Consider the following 20811-nt stretch of genomic DNA (forward strand, 5'->3'; position numbering starts at 1 on the left):
CTCTACGTCATTTATAAATATGTTAAAAAGCAGCGGTCCCAGCACAGACCCCTGAGGAACCCCACTAACTACCCTTCTCCATTGAGAATACTGATCATTTAACCCTACTCTCTGTTTTCTTTTAACCAGTTTTTAATCCACAATAGAACACTACCTCCTATCCCATGAGTCTCCAATTTCTTCTGGAGTCTTTCATGAGTTACTTTGTCAAACGCCTTCTGAAAATCCAGATACACAATATCAACCGGCCCACCTTTATCCACGTTTGTTCACCCCTTCAAAGAAATGTAGTAGATTGGTGAGGCAAGATTTCCCTTCACTAAATCCACGTTGACTTTGTCTCATTAATCCATGCTTTTAAATATGCTCTGTAATTTCGTTCTTTATAATAGTCTCTACCATTTTGCCCGGCATCGACGTCAGACTCACCGGTCTATAATTTCCAGGATCTCCTTTGGAAACTTTTTAAAAAATAGGCGTTACATTGGCCAGCCTCCAATCTTCCGGTACCACGCTCGAATTTAAGGATAAAATTACATATTACTAAAAATAGCTCCGCAAGTTCATTTTTCAGTTCTGTCAGTACTCTGGGATGAATACCATCCGGTCCAGGAGATTTGCTACTGTTCAGTTTGTAGACCTGCCCCATTATATCCTCCAGGTTTACAGAGAATTCATTAAGTTTCTCCGACTCGTCAGCTTTGAATACCATTTTCAGCAACGGTATCCCACCCAAATCTTCCTCAGTGAAGACCGAAGCAAAGAATTAATTTAATCTCTCCGCTATGGCTTTGTCTTCCCTGATCACCCCTTTTACCCCTCGGTCATCTAGAGGTTCCAACCGATTCTTTTGCCGGCTTCCTGCTTTTAATATACCTAAATAAGTGTTTATTATGTGTTTTTGCCTCCAACACAATCTTTTTTTCGAAGTCCCTCTCAGCCTTCCTTATCAGCGCTTTGCATTTGACTTGACATTCCTTATGCTGTTTCTTATTATTTTCAGTTGGTTCCTTCTTCCATTTTCTGAAGGATTTTCTTTTAGCTCTAATAGCTTCCTTCACCTCACTTTTTAATCATGCTGGCTGTCGTTTGGTCTTCCAGCCTCCTTTTTAATACGCGGAATATATTTGGCCTGGGCTTCGAGGATGGTGTTTTTGAACAGCATCCACGCCCGATGTAAATTTTTGACCCTCGCAGCCGCTCCTCTAAGTTTTTTTTTTCATAGTTCTTCTCATTTTATCAAAGTCTCCTTTTTTAAAGTTAAATACTAACGTATTTGATTTCCTATGTATACTTACTTCAAAGCTAATATCAAATCCAATCATATTATGATCACTGTTATCAAGCGGCCCCAGCACCATGACCTCCCGCACCAGATCATGCGCTCCACTAAGGACTAGGTCTAGAATTTTTCCTTCTCTCGTCAGCTCCTATAGCAGCTGCTCCATAAAGCAGTCCTTGATTTCATCAAGGAATTTTACCTCCCTAGCGTGCCCCGATGTTACATTTACCCAGTCAATATCGGGGTAATTGAAATCACCCATTATTATTGTGTTGCCCAGTTTGTTAGCCTCCCTAATTTCTTTTAACATTTCTACATCTCTCTGTTCATCCTGGCCAGGTGGGCGGTAGTACACTCCTATCATTATCCTTTTCCCCTTTACACATAGGGATTCCAAGATTTGTTTTCTGCAGAATTGTCAATCTATTCGATTCAAGGTCCTTCTTAAAATACAATGCTACCCCTCTACCAATTCAATCCACCCTATCACTACGATATAAATTGTACCCTGGTATGATATTATCCCACTAGTTATCCTCCTTCCAGAAGGTCTCAGAGATGCCTATCATATCTAATTTTTCATTTAGTGCAATATATTCTAACTCTCCCATCTTATTTCTTAGGCTCCTGGCATTCGCATATAGACATTTCAAACTATGTTTGTTGTTCCTATTTACATCATGCTCAGTACTTGACAGTATTAATTTGCAATCTTTTGTTTGCTTTTTATTTTTATACCTGATCTACTATGGTTTCTTTTGCAGCCTCACTATTAGGATACCCTATCTTCCCTGTTACGGTGATATCTTTTTGAAATATACCTTATCCCAAACCATGCGCTTTTGAGCGACTGTCGTTCTCTCTCTTTTTTAAGTTCAATCTTTTTTATTGAATAAAGAAAATGTGATAATACATAAACATGATAAACATAACTCTTTTCTTTCAACATCCCTCTAAACTAAACCCCTCCCCCTTCCCCCCCCCCCCCAACCCCTTCTTTCTCCCAAACCCTTTACGTAAACCTTTGTGGTACCATTAGATATTCAATAGTCTGCTCCTAGCCACCGGGGTCAATGTGTTAAGAAACGGGCTCCAGGTGTTCTGAAATTGTAATCCAATTTTAGATTTGAAGTCCGAAACTCCCATTCTTTCAATCCGCAATACTGTTATCATGCTTGCCCGCCACTGGGAGAGTGTAGGGTAGCGTTGGGATATCCACTCTGACAAAATCACTTGTTTACCTACTATGATGGACTTGTGCACAAACGCTGCGAGTCCCGTTGGTACGGGATGTATGAGTATTGGGTGTCCCAGCAATAGTCCTGCATCATATTTCCACTTTGCCTTCCAAATTCCTGAAATATATTGAATCAAGTCTGTCCAGTATCGGATTATACCTCTGCATGCCCAAAGCATGTGCCCCAGGGTGGCCCCAGATTCCCCACACTTGGGGCACTCCCCCGGAGAGAGACCCATATGAAAGGCTCTTCTTGGGGAAATGCACAGGCGGAGCGCCATTTTATATTGCGTCTCCCAGTGCGAAACCATGGCAGAATGCTTACGCATTGTTAGAATGTATGTTTTAAACTGGGATGTCGTCAGATTTACTGGTATGTCCTGTTTCCACATGTTTAGGAGTTTATCATAGTCTAGTTCTTCAGCAGTATCGCTAATATGTCTGTGGTGAAATTTAAGTGGAACCCTTTGCTGCGCTGCTAGCGAAAGAGCCAAGGCTAGTTCCTCCTGAACATCCTCAGCTAGCTCCTCCCATGATAGGGACTGTACATATTGTTTTAACTGCAGATAGTGAAATTTATCTGACGGGAGCAATACAAACTTGGTCTGTAACTCTTGGAAAGATTTGAGCTTCCCCTCGAGGGTAATTGCGTGCAGTAGATACACCATCCCATTCCGTTTCCATCGCTGAAACGCTGGATCCCATTCCGTTTCCATCGCTGAAATGCTGGATAAAGTATTCCGGGCTTGAAAGCTGGGTTCCCACATATTGGCAGGTACGGGGTGACTTTTGCCGAGAATCTGTGAAGCTTGCAAATCCATTTCCACACCGCTTTCGCTGACCCCATTATTCCTGTTCTCCGCAGAATGTATGGTATCGGGAGCTGCGACATGTGCAAATAGCTACTGTGGATTCCTGAGTGCAACTGCATCTCAATTGCTTTATTCGTATAGTCTTGGGTTTCCCTGAACCAGTCATTTACGTGTCGCATACCACTGGCCACAGTCATATACTTCACGTTTAAGAGACCCAAACCTCCGTACTCTGCCGAGACACACAGTGTGGAATAGGGGAGACGAGGCTTTTTCCTTTTCCATAGGAAGGTTTGCACTATCTTTATTAACTTTCTCTCGTCAACCCTCTTAAGAAAAAGCAGGAGAGTTTGGAATGTATATAGCCACCTGGGGACTATGACCATGTTGACTAAGGCAATCCGCCCCATTAGGGAATGTGGTAAGTGTCCCCAAGCTAGCAGCTGTTTGTTGGTATCTTGCAATAGCCGCTGCACATTCTCCTCATAAAGCATGGACAGGTCCATAGGAATAAACACTCCCAGATATTTTAAGGAAGTCTGCGCCCATTGCAGCGGGAACATCCCGGGCCACTTTGTACATACCTCCGGGGAGACCGGAAGTGCTGTAGATTTGTGCAGGTTTAATCGAAAGCCAGAGTGACTCCAGTATTGTTCAATAATTTTTAACAACTTTCCCAGAGTTTTAGAGGGCTCCCGTATTATCACTAACAAGTCATCTGCATAAGCTAAAATTCTAATGTCATGACCCGCCAAAGTAACCCCCTGAAGATCTGGAGCTGAGAGGACTTTCCGCATCAGTGGTTCTAAGGACAGCAAAAATAGTAATGGGGACCAATCTAGAACTCCGTTTCCTTAACACCATTCACTACCACACCAGCCGAGGTTGACTGTAAAGTGCTCGTACTGCATACAAAAACCATCCCTCCAGACCCATCATTGTTAGTGTTTGGAACATGAAGTCCCACCCGACCTGGTCAAAGGCCTTTTCGGCGTCCAGACTCAGGATCAAGGTGGGTGTCCCAGCCTGCTGACTGGCTGCTATGGTTAGCAGGGTTTTTCTAGCATTGTGAACTGATTGGCAACCTCTCACAAACCCCACCTGCTCTGGACCTATTAATGTTGGCAGGCAGTGTGCCAGCCGCTCTGCCATCATCTTTGCCAGTAGCTTTGTGTCAACATTTAGCAGAGATATTGGCCTGTAAGATTCCACTTTGACTAGAGGTTTTCCGGGCTTGGGTATTAATGTTATTAACGCTGTGTTGGCATATCTCGGAAAACCTCTCTCTTCTACAGCCTCTTGATAGTACTCCAGTAGTGCTGCCAGAGCCTCCCCTGGCAGGATTTTATAGTATTCCCCTGATAGACCATCTGGGCCCGGTGCTGACCATAGTTTTAGAGACTTGATCCCCTGCTGCAGTTCAGCCACTGTTAAAGGTTTGTTTAGGTTCTCTAACTGCTCCCCCGTTAACTTAGGGAGGCCTGTTTGGCTTAAATATTCTCGTATTGCCTGGTTATTAGGGGGTGGCCCTGCCTGGTATAAAGTTGTGAAGTATTCCGTGAACACCTGCCCTATCTTCCTACTATCAGTGATGAGGTTCCCTTTAGAATCTTTTAGTGAAGCCACTGTCCTTGGGGTTCCTGTATTTTTAATTAGTCTTCCCAGCATTCTACCTGACCGGTTACCGAACCGCTGCAATTTGTATTTATAAATTAGGACCGATTGCATGTCTTTTTCATGCAACAGACTATTTAGTGTTACCTGTGCAACTTTTAAATTTTCTAAAGTGGTAGGCATAGGATGGTGTAAATGCACTCTTTTGGCCTTTTGTAACTGCCGTTCCAACCTCAGGATGCTTATTGCCTTATTTTTGTTCTTAGTGCTACAGTATGATATAATGACGCCTCGCAAAACTGCCTTGGAGGCTGACCAAAACAGTTCGGGCTGGAGGTCAGCATGGATTTTGTTATGTTCTATGTAGTGTGCCCAGCCCCTCTGAACCTGTGTCCGCAAATGTGGATCTCGGTACAAATGGGCTGGGAATCTCCACCCTGTCTCCCCCCCTAGGGTTAATCACAAGTTTAAGGTCTACCCACACTAGTGCATGGTCCGTTACTTCTTCGGGACCAATAGCTGCTGCTTCTACTAGGTGAAATATAGAGTGGGCCAGCAGGATATAATCAATCCGGGCAAATGTGCCATGGGCCCTTGATCTATGCGTGTAATCCTTATCTCCTGGATGATGTATCGTCCACGGGTCCACCAAATCCAGGGTCCGATTAAACGCCTGGAACTCTCTAGCTTGCGTCCCTTGGTATTCAGAAGCCTTAATATTGGAACAGTCCTGTCGAGGGTCAATTACTGCGTTAAAATCTCCCGCTACTATCAATTCTCCTCCACCACCTTGCAAGCATTTCCCGACCAGAGATTGAAAGAAAGCTGCATCATAATTATTAGGCCCATAGAGAACCAGCAGCGTTAAGTCTCTCCCTGACAACCACACTTTGAGTAGGATAAAGTCCCCTTTAACCCCTTTGTCCAATACCGTTGCTTTATATGGAAGTCCCTTCCGGAATAACACTGCAACTTCCCCTTTCTTACTCTGGGGTGAGGCCGGCAACACTTCAATGACCCATAGTCTTTGCAACTTAAGGTGTTCTTTATCTGTGAGACGTGTTTCCTTTAAGCACGCTATATTGGCTTTATGTCGTTTTAGTGCTGTGAGAATCTTAGATCTTTTTATTGGGGAACTATTACCTCCGACGTTCCAGGATATTATCCTAGTAGTCATCTTTTCAGGCTTCTCTGTCCTTATCAAATTTACCCTCAATCCCTCTCCATCCCCGAGATATTACGGGGTCCCCCCAGCTCCAGATTCGTTCATGCAGCTCACCCGTCCTATCTACCCAGTTAACCAAATGCAGACCCGCTTGACCCCAGCTAAAAACATATTTGAACTCTTGGTACCTTCCAGATCTCATGATAAATGTAACCCCGGATCTCAATCCCCCCCCCCCCCCTCTCTATCCAGCCCTTGGCCATCTTCCAGGCAAGCCTGGTATCGGCTGAAGATCACCTGGAATGGAACGGAGCCCTCCCTCCCGTGTAAAGTTTATGTTCTTTACTTATTGCAATTTAATTACTACTACTACTACTATTTAGTATTTCTATAGCGCTACAAGGCGTACGCAACGCTGCACAAACATAGAAGAAAGACAGTCCCTGCTCAAAGAGCTTACAATCTAGTAGACAAAAAATAAAGTAAGCAAATCAGATCAATTAATGTGTGCGGGAAGGAAGAGAGGAGGGTAGGTGGAGGCGAGTGGTTACAAGTGGTTACGAGTCAAAAGCAATGTTAAAGAGGTGGGCTTTCAGTCTAGATTTATATGTGGCCAAGGATGGTGCAAGACGTAGGGGCTCAGGAAGTTTACTCCAGGCGTAGGGTGCAGTGAGACAGAAGGCGCGAAGTCTGGAGTTGGCAGTAGTGGAGAAGGAAACAGATAAGAAGGATTTATCCATGGAGTGGAGTGCAGGGGAAGGGGTGTAGGGAAGGACGAATGTGGAGAGATACTGGGGAGCAGCAGAGTGAGTACATTTATAGGTTAGTAGAAGAAGTTTGAACAGGATGCGAAAACGGATAGGGAGCCAGTGAAGCGACTTGAGGAGAGGGGTAGTATGAGTAAAGCGACCCTGGTGGAAGACGAGACGGGCAGCAGAGTTTTCAACCGATTGGAGGGGGGAGAGGTGACCAAGTGGGAGGCCAGCAAGAAGCCGATTGCAGTAGTCTAAACGAGAGGTGACAAGGGTGTGGATGAGGGTTTTGGTAGAGTGCTCGGAAAGAAAGGGGCGGATTTTACGGAGGTTGTAAAGAAAGAAACGACAGCTCTTGGCAATCTGCTGGATATGAGCAGAGAAGGGGAGAGAAGAGAAGAGTCAAAGATGACCCCAAGGTTTCAAGCTGAGGAGACAGGGAGAATGAGAGAGCCATCAACAGAAACAGAAAATGGGGGAGCGGGGAGGTGGGTTTGGGGGGAAAAATGAGAAGCTCGGTTTTGGTCATATTTAATTTCAGGTGGCGTTGAGACATCCAGACAGCAATGTCAGACAAGCACGCTGAAACTTTGGTTTGGATGCAAGGTGAGATATCAGGGGTAGAAAGGTAGATTTGGGAGTCATCAGCATAATGGTAGGAAAAGCCATGGGATGAGATTAATGAACCAAGGGAAGAAGTGTAGATAGAAAAGAGGAGGGGGCCAAGAACAGAACCCTGAGGTACGCCGACAAGCAGAGGGATAGAAGTAGAAGAGGATCCACCACAGTGAACACTAAAGGTGCGGAGGGAGAGGTAGGAAGAGAACCAGGAAAGGACACAGCCCTGGAATCCAAGTGAGGACAGGGTATCGAGAAGTATGCTGTGATCGACAGTGTCAAAAGCAGCGGAAAGATCAAGAAGAATGAGAATGGAATATTGACCTCTGGATTTAGCCAGTAATAGGTCATTGGAGACTTTAGTAAGCGCAGTTTCGGTTCAGTGGAGAGGGCGAAAACCAGATTGTAGTGGGTCAAGAATAGCATGTGAGGAGAGAAAATCAAGGCAGCGGCGGTGAACAGCATGCTCAAGTAATTTGGAGAGAAAAAAAGGAGGGAGATGGGTCGGTAATTAGAGGGACAAGTAGAGTCGAGTGAAGGCTTAAGGAGAGGTGTGACCACAGCATGTTTACTTTAGCAACTGGTCCCCGACAATTGCCAACATTATCCTCAGTCTCCTTCAATGATTCCTTGCTCATGCAATCCAACTTTTGCCTCCTATGGAGATTTAAAGGTGTGCCATTGTCCTTGAATTGAGACTTTCAGCAGTGCTGGGTATGGTAATATGAAGCAAGTTTGTTTCTGGGCCAGTGCTGAGCATATGTGGTGAAATTTCTTTCGTTGCTCCTGGACTCCTGCCGAGTAGTCCTGTAACATGAGAACTTGTCGGCCCTCGTGCGTTAGGTCCCATCTGTGGATCTTGAAACCATTCAGTATTTCCATTTTATGCCAGTAATTTAACATCCGCGCTATGACCCGCGGTCTTGCTTGGTTTTCATTTTTATGTCCCATGCGGTGTGCGCGTTCAATTACTAGAGGCCCGAGGGAATCCGACAGAGCCAGCTCCTTGTTTAACCAGTCCGTGAGCCACACCACTAAATTTCTGTCCGGTATATTCTCCGATATGCCCACGATTCGGACATTGTTCCTCTGGGAACGATTTTCAAGATCTTCCAATTTATCTATATGTTCCTGGAGCTGCTGTTTAACCTCACGAAGATCTGCACTGTAGCCCTGCGAATCGTCTTCAAGGGCTGAGACCCTCGTTTCGAGGTCTTCCATACGGGTCCCCAATCCTTCCAGCTTCGTGTGGTAGGCATCTAGCTTTTATTCCATTGCCTCCCACTTAGGCTGCCAGGCTCTCGTTACAGCAGCGGTTAGTTGTTCAAGTTGCAGTGCTGAGAATACCTGGTCGGCCTGTTGCGGATCGCCCGCCATTTTGAAATCCGGGGTAGGCAATTTGCTCCTCACTTTCTCCTTTTTCCCGGTGCGCAACGCCATTCCGACTGGGGACTTGTTGATATATTTGTCCATAAAGTCACACAAGGTCCAGTTGCTAAGCTGCAAACCTTATCTTGGCAGTATTTTCGCGATTACGGGGCGAGGGCTCTCGAGCTGCAGCGGAGCACGTCTGCTCAGCTCATCGCCTCGCGTGATCTCCTCTATCTCTTTTTTAAATGCCGATGCCAGCAACCTGGTCCCACCCTGGTTAAGGTGGAGCCCATTCTTTTGGAATAGGCTCCCCCTTCCCCAGAATGTTGTCCAGTTCCTAACAAATCTAAAACCCTCCTCCCTGCACCATTGTCTCATCCACACATTGAGACTCTGGAGCTCTACCTGTCTCTTGGGCCCTGCGTGTGGAAAGGGTAGCATTTCAGAAAATGTTAACCTAGAGGTTCTGGACTTGAGATTTCTACCTAAGAGTCTAAATTTGGCTTCCAGAACCTCCCTCCCACATTTTCCTATGTCATTGGTACCCACATATACCAAGACAGCTGGCTCCTACCCAGCACTATCTAAAATCCTATCTAGGTGACGCGTGAGGTCCGCCACCTTCGCACCAGGCAGGCAAGTCGCCAGGCGATCCTCACATCCACCAGCCACCCAGCTATCTATATGCCTAATGATCGAATCACCAACTACAACAGCTATCCTAACCCTTCTCTCCTGGGCAGCACTGACATATCCTCGGTGCAAGACTGGAGGAGGGACTTCTCTACAACATCCCTGTAGGTCTCCTCTGTGTACCCCCGTCTCCCTCAGCTCCACCAAATCTGCTACTCTAGCCTCAGAACTAGCGATAAGCCTCCAGACGGAAACGGTGAAGGTCTGTCTCTTGGATACCCAACGACAGATGAAGAATGTGTCTTAAGAAACATTATAAATTTTTGATGCGGATGTATATTTCCCTTCATAGAGCATATGGCATTCCTTGGGGACGGAGGACAGATGTAAGAAGTGTGCTCAATCCACGGCCGACCTGGGACACATGCTCTGGACGTGCCTGCAGATCCTTGGCTTTTGTCAGCATGTGTCTAGGCTCTGGGGGTTGTTTGGAGACCAACTACATCTCAGTTATTTGAGGTGTTCAGGGTGTCCCCGTTTGCGCCCCGGGGCCTCAAATGCTTCTTGGAAAAACAAACAAACAATCTTGGTTGGAAAGAAATCGATTCTTCAACAGTGGATAACCACGGATCCGCCTACATTGCAACACTGGCGATCCAATATGATTCACCTCTGCGCATTGGAGCGCAGGGGAGTGGATGACCTATCTTCGCCACGAGGGGACCGGCTTTGCCAAGTCTGGTCTCCCTTCTGGGACTCATTGACTGCAGTAGCGCGTAGTAGAATTTTGAATTCTTAAGTGTGACAAGGGGGAGGGGATATGACAGGAGCTCAATTTGTGTCTAACCTAGGGTGATATCAATTAAAGTAAACGCTTTGTCCAGGACATGGAGATGGGACTTCTAACTACGGTGGTTAAAGTGTGGAGCGAGACGTGGTTCCTGGGCACGAACAGTTTAAAGGAGAGCCCTAGGTCTCAGCAGATGGAGTTGGTTGAACCGTTTTAAATTGCACTGTATAAGGGGTTGGGGAGGGGTACGGGAGGGGGGAAGCAAAAATGCATTTGTGGTGAGTTGTATTATAGCAGCATAACATTACCTTAGTGGTGTATGGAGTGTTATCACAGTGACAGTATTGTGTCTGTTTATTTTCTGCACCAATAAAAATATTTAAACATAAAACAGAAGCTTATTCCACAGAGTAGGTCCCGGAAACACCCCCCCCCCCCCCCCAAAAGTGCTCGATCTTCTTTCGAACGGAACTAATGGAAAGAGGGGACATTTAAAACATTTACCCTGTGATCTTAAAGTTCTGGTGGGACGATAAAACCTCATATTAGATGCAGTGGCTAAAGGTGCATCATTAGTTAGCGCTTTGAAGACTAGTATCAAAATTTTAAACTAAATTTGCGTCATCACTGGCAACCAATGAAGCTCTTGTAGTAATGTGACTAAAATCGAGAATTCCTGTAATTAAGCGTTCAGCAACATTCTGAGCTATCTGAAGGGGTTGAATAAATGCCTGAGGCAACCCACAATACAAAGCATTATAATAGTCAAGAAGGGGGCATAACTAATGACTGCATTACAGTGTGAGAGTTTCTAGCACCCTGCAGATCCTTCAATCTCCTCACCATTCTAATTTTGAAAAAAAAAAAAAACCACACAACTGTTTTAATCACATTTTTCACCTGTGGTTTTAAAGAAAGACTACCGTTTAACAATACTCAGACTTCTAATTTCCTGAACAATAGAAATACTAGAGCTCTCAAACTGGGAAAAAAAAAAAAAAAATCAGGACAGTCCACAATTCCTGTTCTAAATAACCAGAGTACTTTGGCTTTTGCGAAGTTTGACAATAACCTATTACAGGTCACCAGGAACAAATTGTTCCAATGTACAGCTCCTCAAAACCAAAAGTCACCTCAACTAAATAGCTTCCAGGTACTAGACTGAAGTGTGCCAATCCCCTTGCCCTCACTCCCACCCTCCCTGATCATAAAAGCCCTCCTTCCTATCCCCCCTCCCTCCTAACCATAAACATCACAAAAGCTCTCCTTCTGAACCTCCCTCCCTTCCACCCAAATATCATGAAAGACCTCCTTCCAATCTCCTTCCTTCTGGGATCTATTCAGAAGTGGAAACCCCCCCTCCCCCCAAAAAAAACTCTACCATATTGCTTTGAGACTCATTGAGAAAAGCCTGCCTCTTCTCCCTCTCTTCTGGGACTCAGCCAACAGCAGTTGCCTTTCTCCCCCCCTCAAGAGTTCACCCAGATGCGACTACTCTCAAAACCACCTCCACCCTACTCACCTAGGACTAGCTGCTGCTACCCTCCCCTCCTCTTGGACTCACCCAGCAGCGGTTGCCTCTCCCCCACACGCAACTGATGATGGAACTGTTTGCTTATCATCCTTCGCCGGGCATCAAACTCATGGGCAGCCATATAGGGGATCTCAAGCAGCATGGCTGACACTAGGTAGACACACTCCAGAAGCTCCAGATTGATGTGCATATGAAAGGGAACTTGCCGCCGCTTCTCAATCTTTTCCTGCTCCTGATTTCGTTCTTGCATATTACGCATCAGGAGCCCCTGCCCCAGCAGCTCCTTGGCACGGCCACTGGACTGGATGTCCAACAGGGCATTGTGGGCATCCCGGATCATGCCCTGTCGGAAGGCACAAATGCCTAGCTGCACCATAGTTCGGTTGTACAAGATCTGGGGGAGGAGTGGGCAGAGAGATACAACAAGAACTGAAAGTTAGTGACCTCTACATATATGTGATGCTACCCTTTTAAAAAGAAGTAGGGGGATGGACAGAAGAATCAGGTATTTACAAGCAACTTTGAAGGAATAGGGGAAGTCACTAATATAGGAAAGGTATGCGAGCAGGGAAGGAGAACTTATCTGTATAAGGTGGAACCAGAGGGGTGTTACCTGTACAGGTGGGTCAGCATGCTGGATGTTATCTTGTAGGTGAGACATAAGCATGAGGTCGCGGGCCTGGAACCAACGGTTGTGCAATGCGTGGTGGTAGATGTGACACAAAATGGCACAAGTTCGGATCCTATCTGTGCGATCCTTGGCATAAATATACTTGCAGAGACGGTCCATGAGCACTGCACTGTCTTCTCCTTCATTCTCTGCCTGATCTTGCTCAGACTAAGGAAGGAGGGGGAAAATAAAAAAAGAAGAGGTGAGGAGAATGTTATAAGTTGAACCCTAATAAGACACTTTCTCCATATTCCCAACATACCTTGGACTCTTGGGATGAAGCGAGCTGACGCTGGTGTGCCTTGTAGTCAAACTTGAAATAGGTATGCAGGATGCGGCGTAGATAAACGCGGCATACCTCCTCTGTACTGCCCTTCTCATATAAATACTTCTGTGCACGCTCAATCACATTACATACCAGAGCCTCATCTTTCAGGTGATCCACATACTCTGCAGGAGACAGACATGAAATGGGCTCATCGGTCAGCATCAGAAGCAACAGCAAATGGTTGGAAAATGGGAAAGGGCACCATCAATCACATTATAAGCTCAGCATGCAGAGCTGACACACCTTATGCTCACAAGGCACTGCCAGAGAGAGGCGAGTTCATTGCTCATCTGCTTCCATGACCCAAAAATGAGATGCCATCAATACTAACCCTGAGAGTGAGGGTCTGTGTTCTGCATAATCTTTGTGAACTCCTCATCCATCCGCTCCACCAAAGTCAGGATACAGCCTCGGACACGCAGGGGCTGAAAGACAGTAGGGAGAGATGAGATCAGCTCTGTGTTAGAAGGTAGCTCACTGAACACTGTGCATCTGAAATAAAAAGGATCAGCATCATGCACATTACAGTATAGACAAGAAAAAAACACACAGGTAGACAGATGTATTAAGAAAACTAGCTGTTTCATTATGCTCAGATTGTCTTAATTCTTTGCTGGATATGCACAAATAGGTGGTAGAAGAAATGATCCATCACAAATAATAAAGCAAAACACCGTTATTTGCTATACATTATCAACTTGGCCTAGCAAAACTTCTAACGCAATGTTTTCTACTTGGCGCAATTCCGTGAATTTTACACTTTTCAAGACAGTGCAAACTTCATGCCAATAAAACACTTTGAAGAAACAAGGGCTGCAGAGCTGAAATTAAGGAGTTCATTCTGCAGCCTAATGAAAATGGATTAAAGGGACAAAAGACTGAGGTGCAAGAGAGTCAATGCAAGTCAGTAATGTAGAAAAATGCTATCAGTTGCCTTCAGTGAAATACAAGGCAGGCTTAGAGATGAGAGCTAGGCCTCTAAAAATCAAAGACCATGTCTGAGTCAGATAATGTCACTGTGACAAAATGCTGAATTAAGCAACTGAGAAGCTGACAGAGGAAGACGGAATCTGTTCTCAAAACAACAGGTGGATAGACAACAACAAGACAATACCAAGAGTTTGTGAGCAAAGATGTTTTGGGTAAAGGCAGATAACCGTAGAAATCCCAAGTATACCCCTGAGAAATTACATGATTACATATGTGCATAATTTTTGAGTATGTGCATAAACTGCACAATTGGAAGCAGCAATGGTCTGCAGCAGAAGAGGAGCTGGAGCCACTCCTTCCTGCACTGCACAGTGTGCAAGTCTCCCTATCGCCATGCTGTTCTAAGACTTGGAAAACAGTAAACACATGTGCAAGAAGTATTCTCCTAGAAGTGTTTGGAATGGCATAAGCCCTATTACATTGTTGTAAGGTATTAAAATACTTGTAAACATTTCTCTGAATATGCAAATACTATTTTAATTATAGAAACTGCTTTTGCATAATTTCTATTTTGTGGATATAATTCTCTGGGGAGTACCCAATACCCAGAAGAGAGCAATGAGGCTAGCACGAGCCCCCCAGTTTGCAAGAGGAATCTGCTGCCCTGTTTCCTGCTGGAGAACATAAAAACATAATTGCCATACTGGGTCAGACCAAAGGTTCATCTAGCCCAGCATAATTTTTCCAACAGTGGCCAATCCATGCCTCCCCACCCTAAAGGTCCTCTGAATTTCTGAGCCCATGGGTCAAGATTCTACAGACAGGGATAACATTCTAAAGGGAGTCTGCAAGCCTCTCAAATCATTTCTTCTTCACAAGGTGCTAAGACAGGTGGTTCTGGTAGAATAAGAGCTTCCATATATGGGCTTCAGACGGTCAATCTCTGCGTTACATCAAGACAGCTTTTTTTCAAGTGGCTGAGTATAGACACCCCAAGCGCAGTGGTTACCAGTTAGAGGACTCTCAGAATAGAGGTGCTTCTTCCAGCTGGGCAGTCCAGGCAGCTATCTTCGGAGACTAAATAGTGCGTACTTTGCTCCAATAGAATCAGGAATGGCTTTTCTTGCCAAAGACATGCTGTGGTGAAATAGATTTTCATGCTTCTGACTTGTAACGTTTTATGAGACTTTCCCCTTCAATACATTTCCTTTGTCTGTCCTCCTCTTTAAAGCTGCAGCAGAGGTCTGCTTTCCTTTCTGATTATCGTCCCTCACAGGAGAAAGAGGAAAACCCCTGGGGGAGAGTAACCTGCAGTGCCACTGGCCAGAAACCCTTTAGTGATAGTGCTCTAGGCCCTGATTAGCCCTGAAGGCTAAGATCTAGCCAGAATGTGCTGGAATTTCTCCAGTCCCAGAGTGGGAGTGAGGAAAGTGAAGACATCTGCACTGAGACCCTGTTCAAATCCTATCAGCATTTTTCCTGAACTCCACAGGTACTACTTATGTAATAAGACGGCATTTAGCCAGTTTTAATGTTGATTCCTGTTATTTTACCTTTTGTTGTTTACACCTTTTCACTGTTCTACCTTTTTATAATAAACCTTTGTTAGCTCTGTTGCCCTGGACTGAATCCTGGTGGTTTGTGTTCTTGGTCTATGGGTGTTTTCTAGGAACTGTGACCCCTGGCTTTGTGGCCCCAGTGTCCTTAGAAACCACCGAGGAAATAATCTGCAGGCAGGAGACTTGCTGAGTCTAGGAGAGTAGAAGCCGAGTTCGTCAATGTCCAGAAGATTGTGAACGTTGGGAAGTCCTCACACAAACCTGGTAGCAATGTGTCCGAATGTCAAATGCGCCAGTTTCTTCAGCAACAGAAAAGAGCAGATCCCCTATGCACTGTGCTTTATGTGTTTTCACATGGTCTCTCATAGGAAGGATGCTTAGGAGAGTAGATCATCCTCTGCAGTGGTGCTTAGTGGCCCAGACTGGCCAAGGAGATCCTAATGAGGATCATCCTGGCAGGCTCACTGTGGATGCCAAAAACACAGATCTGCTGTGTCAAGGCCTGATGTAGATGGAGGAGCCATCTCTGTTTTGTTCTATCACATAGGTTTTAGGAGGACCCAGCTACTTAGGAAGTTATTTGCTGGCAGCATTTCTATCCCTTTAGTGAGGGAACGGGAAAGGGGACAGAATGACATACCGCCATGGTAAACTTCTTTGGGCTATGTCTGGATCTGGCATACGTTTGCGGAGGTGTAAAGACCTGAGGCAGTTCTTACTCTGAAAGCAAACATCCCCTTTATTCTTGGCCTTCTTTAGAAAGGCTTAGATGAGAGCTTGATGCTTCATTTGCTGAAGACGAAAACCACTTCATGTTTTCAGGGTCTGGAGGTTCCTCAGTCAAATCCAACCTCCATCCCAGACTCTGGTACCCCGGTGGGATTTGAACCTGACATGACCACCCTTTCAGTTGTGACAGCACACACCAGTTAAGGACTTCTCACTTAAGTCTATCTTCTTGGTGACATTATGTTGGCTTGGCACATTTTAGAGCTCCACGAACTGCTGTGGTGGGACTTGTATCTAACCAATTCACAGGGAACTGTGTCTGTCTTCCTGTCCAAGGTGGTTTCTTTATTACATATTAAATCATCTCCTTGCCAGCCTTTTCTAAGAAGTACTGTCATGATGAGGGAGAACCTCTCCTCAAGCTAGATGTATAGAGTCTTCCTTTGTTATTTATGGGTCACAAATGAAAGTTTTTTTTTGTACTATTCAGTGATCCTCACAAGGGGTAGGCCACATTTAAAGCTTCCCTAGCCTGCTGGATAAAGGAAACTCTCTTGTTGGTTGTTTGTTTAAAGACAATCCAGTACCCGAGTACTCCTAGGTGGCGTCTTAAAATGTGTCCCTAGAAGATATGTGAAAAGCTGCTTCCTGGCCATCCTTATTATTTGCTTACAAAACATGAATTGGTTTGACGTGCAGGCCACAGAGGCAATTAGGCATATTTTCAAAGCACTTAGCCTTCCAAAATTCCATAGGTTTCTATGGAACTTTGGAAGGCTAAGTGCTTTGAAAATATACCTCAATGACACACTGGGAACATTCTATACCATTCCCTTACCCCATCTCTCTGCCTCCCCTTGTACACACATTCCACCCCTCCCCTCATTCACAGTACTATTCAACCCATAACATAACTTAACCAAATTCTGAAACATCGATATTAGTCCTGATGAGCTCTTCAAAGGCCTTGCTTCCAGCAACCACCAAAGCCAAGGACAACACTCATGCCTCAGATGTATTCCTCCATCTTCTTTGACTGATGCCAGACAGAATCTTAGTCAATAAAAAACAAAGCTATATGTCTCCGCCAAAGCTCTATGCCTCTTTCACTGCACTGGGTAATCAATGAAGTAGTATTCAGTAACTTTCACGGTGGCAGCGTGCTGTAGCTCCTGAACCTGAAATGGGAGTGTAGGACCATGACCCATATAGCCCTACAAATCTGAAAATCAACCTACTCATCCTTGCTGGATCTACTCCTCTCCCTCCCTCCTGACCAGCAAATCCTTCTACTATAGTTTGCAGCACATCTGCAAGGTCCTCCTGTAATTTGTCACCCCTCCCATTACAAAAATCATCAACAAAAAAAGCTAGAAGCAAAAGCATAGCAAAGCTGTCAGACCCACATAAGTTGGAATTGATTGTGAAAATATGATTTTATCAATTATAAAAATGTATATACTTTCTCCTTGGCATTACAAAACGCCAATTAAGATGATGTACAATCATAAAACATTAAAAAACCCCAGTTAACGTAACATCAAGGAAACAGCACTTTCACTGCTTTCCTAAACTGCAAGCCCGACACCTCCCCCCATTAGGAAATGCTAAAGACCTCAAGAGGAGAATCAAAGAGGACACAGACACATACTGTGCTAATCGAGATGCCAGCAACTGTGGCCAATCACCACACACTACTTTAACACATCTTTCCCGCATTAGTAACCAATGTAACTGTCTAACCCATTGAGCCACTCCGCTCCTCCAGGGCACCTTACATAAAAACCTAACAAAATATTCAACAAACTCATATACAGTACAAAACATTGTAGTAGTACAACATACTCCCTAACACATGTTGAACTACTGTCCAAAACGAACTCTCCTGTAACAAAGGCTTCAATTTACACACCACATTCAACGTCCCATAAAACTGATGCAATATAGCCCCCCATAACCTGTTTTTCCCCACCCATTCTTCTTCCAACCAAACCCCCAACACCTTTACATGATCAATCACCGTCCGATATTCCTCATCCACCTGTACCCTAAGCCTCAGAGATTACTAAATGGCACCCCCAAAACAAAAGGCTACTGATTTAGCTATCCTTAAACCACATCCCCACCTTCTTCATACAATTCACCAACATCCCTTGCATCTCCACCCCACCATCAACCACTGGTGACAGCTGTATGCCATTAGCATAACCATAAAACAAAAAGTTCACAATTCTTAACCACATCCCCCAAAGGCAACAAATGAATATTAAATAAACAAAGAATAAGAGGGAGCTTTGCAGTACTCTCCACAGATCAACCCCCCATTTTGTGATAAATCACCAGCAAATCAAACACTAAAGTGTCAGTCTTCCAAGAAGGAACACAACCACTAAAGAATTGCCCCCCTCCCCCAATTGTACTCAGCGCAGCATTAAAAGCCTCACATCCAACATATCAAATCAACAGAAAATCAAAATCACGTTTCTCTATTTATCTAACCAAAGGAGACAATCCAAAAATGCAGCCAACATGATTCCACTTCTGACTCTCTCCCCAAACCCTGCCAAACCACCATCTAGCAAATTCTTTTCTTCCACAAAATCCACAATTTGATTTGTGGTGTCAATGGTGGTACCACTCTTTGGAATCCTGCCAAGTACTTGTAACTCAGATTGACCCTTATCAGAAACATGATGGTGGGCTTGATAGGCCTTTGTCTTGATCCAACATGGCTCATTTTATCTATTAATGAATTTATATAATTTTGTATACCATCTTCTTGAAAAAAAAAAAAACCTAATCAAGCTGTTGATCAACAATAGATCTAAAACAATAAAGTGAAAGATATAAAAGCACGGGCCTGCATCCTTACAAATCCTGCTGTTCTAATTATTATCAATTATAATGAAAATTTCTAAAGAGAATCAGTGTAAACTGAACACCAACAAAAATCAGGGTACAACCCATGACAAATCATCCAGACCCCCAAAAGGTTCCACACTATCATATTCTATAGGTTAAAAAATTATTCAAGTGTCCTAATATCCAAGTTCTTATTAAAAGGAGTTTCAGACCCTTTTTCCCCATGTAGAACAATAGATAACAGTTTACGTTTCAATATAACAAGCAAGGGGATAAATTCTGCTACACGAATTGATATAATAAATAAAAAGGAAACATTTGGTCTTAGCTGCTAATTTGTTTCCTCATGTCCAACCACATCAGTCCAGACCCATGGGTTTCACTCCCCAGTAGATGAAGAAAGGAGTAGGGTCCACAAGCTTGTGTTGGGTTCCATGTAGTCTATAGGCTTCCAATATTTTTTTTAACCAAAACAATCCCCTACACAGCGGATTCCCACAGCCATCACAGTTGCCTGAACCCATAAGCATGAGGAATCCAACAAAGGAATCCTAAAATTTATTCATAAAAAACAATAATCCAATTACTCTGTGAAATACCTAACCAAAGGCAACAAAGCAAGAATCTGGACTGATCTAGCAGGACACAAAAAAAAAAAATGAATAGGCAGGAATAAATTTTTTCTTCCTTATTGGCCCACCAGATCAGTCGAGACACATGGATGTAACAAAGAACCTTTGATCTGGGAGAGAACCAAATGCTCACCCTATGCACTCCCACACATATGCAACCTGTAATGTTTTGCAAATGAGTATAATGACCACCCTAAAGATCACAACAGGGAAAGAATGCAGCTCTGTCCAAGGTCTCTTACATCCTGATAGAATGGACTGTAAGTCCTTTGTGGACCATTTTACTCTTCATAATTAAGGTGAAGTGATTGCCAACATAATCACTTAGCAAAAAGGACAGACCCTTTTGGACAGAGACCTCTCTTCTGAAAAACAAAGGAAGGTATCTCTACATTAAAAGGGCCTGCAGCTCCAAGTTTCATCCTGCTGAACAGCCAGCACAAACCACCACCTTTAGGATCAAATTCTTCACAGACATCCACCACCAAGGCTTGAAAGAAAAACCAGTCAACGTTCACAGAAGCCCACAGAAGTGGTTAAAAAAATTAACCACACTAGGATGCACTCAAAAATCAGTGCCCTGAAAGAAAGCCCCTTCTGTAGACCTTGCAAAAACAAGATGAACAGTGATGCCTGAAACAGAGTGACCCACTGCTGCTCATGCCAGGCCTCCAGACCCTAACACAGGTCAGAGACATACACCTCTTCTGTGTCTGCAAAAGAGTTGCTGTAACTGCAGTAGAATACTCCTTTTTCAAACAAGACTTCAATTGCCAAGCTGTAAGACAGAATATAGATGTAAGAGCATCATAATCAGATAAATCATCCTTCAGCAGAAGTGGGCCATAGAAACAAAGTTCTCCTTGGGTTGGCTGCTGCTGTGTTGATTTGTCTAGTCCTGCTTCCTCCTCCTGCTGCAGAACCATGGGGATTTGGTGTTCAATCTTGCGGCCATGAAGTTTATAGACAGGCTGGCCCAGCAATTCACAAAGAACCAAAAATGCCTCCTTGGACAACTCACACTCCCCTGGGATTCAGAGGTTGCTGACTCAATGTCCACCTTCGCATTCTCCAATCCTGCAATACAGGCTGTGGAGAGCAATCAAAACCAGCTCTTTGCTGGAGGAGTGGCCTAGTGGTTAGGGTGGTGGACTTTGGTCCTGGGGAACTAAGGAACTGAGTTCGATTCTTGGCACAAGCAGCTCCTTGTGACTCTGGGCAAGTCACTTAACCTTCCATTGCCTGCCGCATTGAGCCTGCCATGAGTGGGAAAAAGTGCGGGGTACAAATGTA

At 44.5% G+C, this 20811-nt stretch overlaps 1 protein-coding gene across 1 annotated transcript in view; it reads right to left on the reverse strand.

Moving 5' to 3' along the window:
- The window catches only part of LOC115473840 (eukaryotic translation initiation factor 3 subunit C), a 97801-nt gene that overhangs the window by 28879 nt on the left and 48111 nt on the right, over positions 1–20811 (reverse strand). The window contains exons 13-16 of the mRNA XM_030208973.1: positions 13138–13231; positions 12741–12928; positions 12422–12646; positions 11839–12202 (exon numbers count right to left, since the gene is read on the reverse strand). Of these exons, the coding sequence (XP_030064833.1) occupies positions 11839–12202; positions 12422–12646; positions 12741–12928; positions 13138–13231 (871 nt within the window). The remainder of the gene's footprint in view (positions 1–11838; positions 12203–12421; positions 12647–12740; positions 12929–13137; positions 13232–20811) is intronic.

The sequence above is a fragment of the Microcaecilia unicolor genome, chromosome 7, assembly GCF_901765095.1.
Source record: "Microcaecilia unicolor chromosome 7, aMicUni1.1, whole genome shotgun sequence".
In the NCBI taxonomy this organism is placed as follows: domain Eukaryota; kingdom Metazoa; phylum Chordata; class Amphibia; order Gymnophiona; family Siphonopidae; genus Microcaecilia; species Microcaecilia unicolor.